Raw genomic sequence first — 7,402 nt, forward strand, 5'->3', positions numbered from 1 at the left:
GACCCTGCGCGGAGCTGGCCAGAGCCGTCGCCGGGCTACACTCGCGCCTCCTGTTTCGCCGCCGCCGCCTTCTCCGGGGAGAGCAGCTCCGGAAACTTTCGCCCAGAGTAGCGTCGCCACCGCTCTGTGAGCGCCGCCGCGTCGGAGACGAGGAAAAAAGTCGCGGAGGTCCGGCGCGGAGCCGCGTTCCTTCCACCGCCGCGCTCCTGCCCCGCCGAAGGGGCCCCGCCTCCGCCCTCTGGTCGCTGATGCCCCTGGGGCGCCGCGCCGGCCGGCTCTGAAAGACTCCCCGAGGCTCCTCAGGCCCCCGGCCGCCCCGGCGATGCAGGCTGGACGAGAATGCGGCGGAGCGGCTGCCGCCGGCTGCCCCTTGCTGGGGCTGGCCGCGCTGCTGGCCGCGCTGCTGGGGACCCCCGCGGGTGCCACGGCGCAGCAGTACCACGGCGAGAAGGGCATCTCCGTGCCGGACCACGGTTTCTGCCAACCCATCTCCATCCCGCTCTGCACGGATATCGCCTACAACCAGACCATCCTGCCCAACCTGCTGGGCCACACCAACCAGGAGGACGCAGGGCTGGAGGTGCACCAGTTCTACCCGCTGGTCAAGGTGCAGTGCTCGCCCGAGCTGAAGTTCTTCCTCTGTTCCATGTACGCGCCGGTGTGCACCGTGCTGGAGCAGGCCATCCCACCCTGCCGCTCCCTCTGCGAGCGGGCCCGTCAGGGCTGCGAGGCCCTCATGAACAAGTTCGGCTTCCAGTGGCCAGAGCGGCTCCGCTGCGAGAACTTCCCCGTTCACGGTGCGGGTGAGATCTGCGTGGGGCAGAACACGTCGGATGCCCCACCAGGACCTGGTGGTGCGGCGGGTCGGGGGATCACTGCCCACCCCACAGCTGGCTACCTCCCTGACTTTCTTACCCCACCACAGCCACCCTCTGGCTTCTCCTTCTCTTGCCCGCGGCAGCTCAAAGTGCCCTCCTACTTGGGCTACCGGTTTCTGGGGGAGCGGGACTGCGGAGCCCCCTGTGAGCCAGCCCGGCCCAATGGGCTCATGTACTTCAAGGAGGCAGAGGTGCGATTTGCCCGGCTGTGGGTGGGCGTGTGGTCTGTGCTTTGCTGCGCCTCCACCCTCTTCACCGTTCTCACCTACCTGGTAGACATGCGTCGTTTCAGCTACCCGGAGAGGCCCATCATCTTCCTCTCGGGCTGCTACTTCATGGTCGCCGTGGCCTACGCAGCAGGCTTTTTGCTGGAGGAGCGGGTGGTGTGTCTAGAGCGCTTCTCTGAGGATGGCTACCGCACTGTGGCCCAAGGTACCAAGAAAGAAGGCTGCACCATCCTCTTCATGATCCTTTACTTCTTCGGCATGGCTAGCTCCATCTGGTGGGTCATCCTGTCCCTCACCTGGTTCCTGGCTGCTGGCATGAAGTGGGGCCATGAGGCCATTGAGGCCAACTCCCAGTATTTTCATCTGGCCGCCTGGGCCGTGCCCGCTGTCAAAACCATCACCATCTTGGCCATGGGGCAGGTGGATGGGGATGTACTCAGTGGGGTGTGTTACGTAGGTATCTACAGTGTGGACTCGCTGAGGGGCTTTGTGCTGGCGCCTTTGTTTGTGTATCTCTTCATTGGCACTTCCTTCTTGCTGGCTGGCTTTGTGTCCTTGTTTCGCATCCGCACCATCATGAAGCATGATGGCACCAAGACGGAGAAACTGGAGAAGCTGATGGTGCGCATTGGTGTCTTCAGTGTCCTCTACACGGTGCCTGCCACCATTGTCCTGGCATGTTACTTCTACGAGCAGGCCTTCCGTGGCACCTGGGAGAAGACGTGGCTCCTCCAGACCTGCAAAACGTACGCGGTTCCCTGTCCCAGCCACTTTGCCCCTATGAGCCCAGACTTCACTGTCTTCATGATCAAGTACCTCATGACCATGATTGTTGGGATCACGACTGGCTTCTGGATTTGGTCTGGCAAAACCCTTCAGTCCTGGCGACGCTTCTACCACAGACTCAGTACCGGCAGCAAAGGCGAGACGGCAGTATGAGACCCCCGTCCCCTCTGGCACACACACTCACACATGCACACACGCAGAGGATACTCAGCATAGGGCTAGGGCAATGGTTCCCTGAAGAGGGAGGAAGGGAGGCTTTTCCAAACTTTTTCTTCCTCACAGAAAGTTCGGGGAAAAAAAAAAATTGCATAAAGGATCAGTCAAACTATTTCCAGTGGTGCTTATGACCAGCTAAGTGGGAGAGGACAGAAAAAGAGGCCACTGCTGGGGCAGGAGAGTCCCTCATCCAGAAGTCTCCTTACTTCTCTCCTGCTACTCCTGTCGAGGAAGAGAAACTCCAACCCAACTAAAATCATCCTGCCTTGCTTTGGACAAGAGGGAGGGGAAGCCAGATCTGTTGAGCCACCCCGCCAAGAAGTAGCCAAATGCTCTCTGAATTGCCGGGGCCAAGCTGCAGCCTGGGCAGGGTGACTCCCGAGCCTGAGCTCGCTGCCTGCTCCTTCCAGCTCGGCAGAGCCATCACGTGAGTACTGCACAGCCGCCTCCAGCCCGATCGTGTGCTGGGGAGATGCCTCTGTTCTATCAGCTCACAAGTTCCTTTTTACCTCAGCGATACCTGTTGTAATTGTTTTAAAGTAAAAATTTGGCCCTCAATCTGTTGTTCTTGCTGCTGTGGGGAAGGAGGGGGTTGCTATTCCACACCCTGAAAAGAAATGACTTGTTGCTTTTCAGCAGAAGGCTTTTCCCCCTTGCCTTTGTTCTAGGAGACAAAGGGGGAAACAAAAGTGTTTTCTATGTAGAAAGGCATAAGCATGGGATCGGTTTTTATGGGCAAACTAACAAAAAGAAGTCGTTGAGGTTCACCCTTGGATGTGAGGAGCTCACAGAAATAAACATTCCTTTTATGAAAAAAAGGAGGAGGCAGGATGTTTTCCTACCATTCAATATGGGTCACTTTTCTAAGCTGAAGGAAATGCAAGATTTAGAGGGCAAGAAAAGCTTACGTGAGAGCACCTGCCAAAACAAGAGCTACTAAAATATGTAATGTAAAGATAGGAATTTTTTCTTTCCTTCCCGTAAACCTGCTTTCTCTCCTGCTCTGCAGTGAGCTCACTGCAGAAAAAAATCAGTACACAGCCGGATTCTGGGGACAGGAGGGATCGTTTTGGCTCACGACGGACCCTTTGCCTGCTCCTCAGGTTCCCTGAGCTGCATGGCAATGATTCTTGGTGCAGGTGGGGGGGCTGAGGTTGGGGCTGGGGTTTAAAATCAAGTAGTTACTGCAAGTGAGGAGCCTTCTCATTTCAGCTAAAACACAGCTGTTTGAGTTTCCAGTGATCAGACTTTGAAGGAGAAGCATTCAAAAATTTATCATCAAATGCATTGTTTTCTTTTTGAAATGTGACAGATTTTTCTATTCTGAAAATTTTTATGTTGACTTGTTCATATTTTATTTTTTGCATACTACTTTACCTTTATATTCACTGAAGGGTTGTTTTTATAAGTATATGTGTGTGTGTGTATATTCTTGCCTAAGGACAAAATCGGACATTCTGGATTTTTGGCAAGTCTCCACCCTATAGCTGCTCTTCATGTTTTTGGGGGGGAAGTGTCTAGAATGAAACTTTAAAAAGAAAAAACCTGTCCAGGGTGAGGGGGCAGACTGCTGCTGTCTGAGGGTGTACCAGTAGTCCGAGCATGAGGAATGGGCCCATCAGCCAAATCCTTCAGTGGCTCTGATGTCAGACTCGCAGGGCTTGGTTTGTCTTTTATAATGTGCACATGGAAGAAAAAAAACAAGTGTGTCAGACAAGTGCAGTATGTATATTTTGTAAATCTCATTTTTGTAAGAAAATATGTATTTATGTTTTTACTTGATTTTTTTTTAAGGTCTGTATGAGGCCCTGCTTCACCCCATGTACAGATCACTAAATAAATAATTTTTAATACAAGGGCTCTAATGATGTTTTTTCCATCTTTGAATACTTGGCAGGTTTTAGAATGGGGGGGGGAAGCTCTGAAAAGTGGTGTCTTCTCCCCCACTTCGTTATGGATAATGCAAGAGACTTTTGGGTGAATGCAGGCTGGAAACTCAGCTGTGGCTTGGAAAGGTTCGTTCTGATAACCAACCCCTCACAACAGGAGAGCACATTTTGAGACAGCCGGTTTCAAATGTCTGCCCTCACTTGAGGTACTTGCATCCTGGCCAAGTTTTCTTCCAATCTCTGCTTCTTGCTGAGGGCAAGCTGATAAACCAGTTCCTTTATCTAGAAAATAAGGATAATGCTCTCTTCCCACTCCAAAGAGACTTTAAGATTGAGAACTGGAGGGTGCTACGAGTGCTGTAAATTAGGTCCTCTCTTTGATGGTGGAGTGTAATAGGGAAACACTAAGGACTGGGTCCTTTTTAATGGCTTTCAAGGGGCAGTATTATGAACTAGTGCTTTTTTCCCATAGCACCTTTGCTCTCTGCAGTTTTGTTCAAGTGAATTTTACTTTAATTTTAATAGCTAGCCTGAAGCCTACATTGTTTCTTATCACAGTCATCTGAAAACTTCAGTGGAATGGCCTATTTTATTTAATTTTTTAAACTGAAATGAATGTTTAGATCTCAAGCTGTGTTGCTACAGCCATGAACGGTGCCCCAACAAACAGAACTGTACACCTGTGAAATGATATTTTACAGCACTTCTTTCACAAGGATTTCAGCCTGCTGTCTGCATTCATCGCACTTCCTGTACCTTCAGTTATGCCAGTACTAAAATTTAAGTTACAGAGCAGAGATAGATCTAGGACACCTTAGCTAGATGTCATCATAGTAGCTGTGGTTGCACTGCAACATTGTTTCATTTACTAAGCATAGTGTGTAATAGGTCCACTTTGAGGGCAGTATTTTTTTGGACACTGTGCTCTTAACCTTTTACAGTGTATGAACTACTGATTTAAAAGCTCTTTTAAGAGCTGTCCCCATTCATGCTGTCTCTCTGGAAGACCCACATCTTTTATTTGAAAACACCTCTTGCTGCTCCCCAGAACTGCTCACTTGTCAAGTTTCCTTTTTGAAAAGACCTCTGCATTCCTGCCGCAGTCAGGCTGCTTCAAACTTCTCCCTGCCATGAGCTTGCTGGTCACTTCTGAGGGGGGTTTCATTCCACTCATTCAGGAAACCTGAACCTTTCTATAAACATTTCCTCCCATGAATCCAGAGCGCTGGCACGGCTGGAACAGCGTGCGCAGTGCAGGAGTGGCAGCTGTGAGGAGCAGTGAGTGACTGACACCCCTGTGCTGTGCAGCCACAGCTGCATTGCTAAACATGCAATCACTCCTTACTGCAGCATGGACTATCCAAATCCTGGGATTTAAAATAATTTTTAAAATCTGAAATTTGAAGCAACTAGTATTTACTTTTAAGCAGATGTGACTCATATCAAGACTGAATTTGCTCACAGTGGAAACAATTCGGAGAATTTCAAGTAGTGATAGTGTCTGGCTTTCTGGAATAAAAATGTCTATCACCATTTTGATAACAAAGTAGCAGTTACTTTCATAATGGAGTACAATTCAAAAATCTTTGTGAAGCTCTCTGGAGAAAAGGATGAAAAATAAGCCTTTGCTAATCACTGCAAAACAGTTTTCTCTGACTAATGTTTAAGCCTACTTAATTTTTTTTAAAGTTTTAAGAAAGGTTGCCTCACCTTTGTCTCTTGTCTATGCAGTTTTGGTTCACAAGAACTTAGCAAGTAATAGTTATCATTGATCCATATCCCTGTAAGTGCACACCATATACTGTATTCTCATGAAAACTATAGAAAAACTGGTTCTTCAATTTCAAAGACCTTTGTGTTACGTTCTAAAATGAAGGATTATTGTTTCAAGCAAGTTAAAGAAGAGGTTTCAACAGTTCTATAGTTCATGAATAGCAGCAGCAACTGAATGTTTGTCTCCACAGAAAAAAGTGCTTTTATAATACGTCAGTGTTTGTTTGGGTTTATTTTTGGTGGAATACCCACACTGACGATTGAATGTTTTTGTCTAAGTACTTCACCCACAACCCATAGCTTTGCATGCAAGTAAAAACCACACATCCCTGTATTCACCAACTGGCAACAATAAACATTACTTATAATTTCACATGGGTTTAGAAGCCAAATTACTAGCCTGCATTTCAAATAGCCTCTTTTTTTCTTCATCTCATTCTCCTTCCCTTCCAGACTTTACAGGTACTTTATACACACTTCATACATGCCTTCTACCCTTTTAATTTTAAAACCATGACTCCAACAGAAAGAAATTCAGCCACTTGCTTGGAGAGGAAAAGATGACACTGAATCTTCAGTGCACTAACTGTTCATTGAGGAAGACTATTGCCAAGCCTGCCCTATATAAACCAGGATAATTGTTTCATGCCAACATGTGTGTGGTTTTGGCAGAAATAATGCACAAATAATATAGGATTGGGGGAATAAATACAGTCATGGCAAATTCCCAAATGCCCCACTTAGAACCAACTCATTTTGACTAAAGTGATGCCCAAACTGTAAAACTAAAATATGCACATCAGAGTTTAACACTGCTCAGAAAACCAGTTTGTGCTGCAGTCAGAGAAGGGAGGCACAGAGGAGGGTTTGGACGCTGTTTAAACCCAAGGTCCAAGGTTGCCTGGCTCAGGTGGCTGGGCACTGCTTGTCTCAAAAGCAGATCAGTGGAAGTAAGGCACAGGCAGCACTTTCTCCTAACTGAGGCAAACACCAGGCTCTAGCACAATATTACCATAGCTGCAGCCAGGTGGGATTTGACTGAGTGATGCCAGGACAGCCTTAAACAGGGTCATAAGCACATACTCCTTCCTCTGCATCAGCTGCTCCCTTCTGTACAGCCAGCCTACCCACACCAGGAAACTGTGGGACTGGGATAAATGAGAATATGAACAGAAAGCAGGAATAAGCAGGGCCTAGAGCACATTTTAAAATAACAACTGTAAATTGGAGGACAACACTAACCTAGTCAAGATCACTAATATTAGTCAAGAAACCCTGATGCAACAATTTGTTCATTTTGGCTGCCCCAGCTGTATCACAACTTGGCTTGGTAATAGGCAACCCTTCACTTGAGCATGTTATCCTTACAAATACACATGGAAAATCCTAGTCTGCTGCCTAGAGGAGTAGCCTATGTGAGTAGACTTTGGCTGCACACATCCTGGAAATTAGTCTTGTCATGTGGCTACCAAGGTAGCTATAACCTTGCCATTAAAACTTCAATCCCAAAGGTTAGGGTGACATCTAGAAAGAAGAAAAATAAAAAAAGAGGCCCAGTTCTCCACTACTGCAATTCTAGCATTGTTCTCAAACCAATCTGTAGAAAGGCAAAGTCATTCTCAGGGCAGGCAAG

The 7,402-nt window shown here is 48.1% G+C and overlaps 1 protein-coding gene across 1 annotated transcript; it reads left to right on the forward strand.

The window, feature by feature from the left end:
- The first annotated feature begins 227 nt into the window (after window positions 1-227).
- FZD7 (frizzled class receptor 7) lies at window positions 228-2,181 on the forward strand. The gene has a single exon (XM_054278247.1). The coding sequence runs from the start codon at window positions 323-325 to the stop codon at window positions 2,042-2,044; it is 1,722 nt and encodes a 573-aa protein (XP_054134222.1). The 5' UTR covers window positions 228-322; the 3' UTR covers window positions 2,045-2,181.
- Window positions 2,182-7,402: the final 5,221 nt, after the last annotated feature.

This window comes from Melozone crissalis, unplaced genomic scaffold, assembly GCF_028551555.1.
Source record: "Melozone crissalis strain CALT ecotype California unplaced genomic scaffold, PUWL_Pcris_2 ptg000023l_1, whole genome shotgun sequence".
Lineage (NCBI taxonomy): Eukaryota > Metazoa > Chordata > Aves > Passeriformes > Passerellidae > Melozone > Melozone crissalis.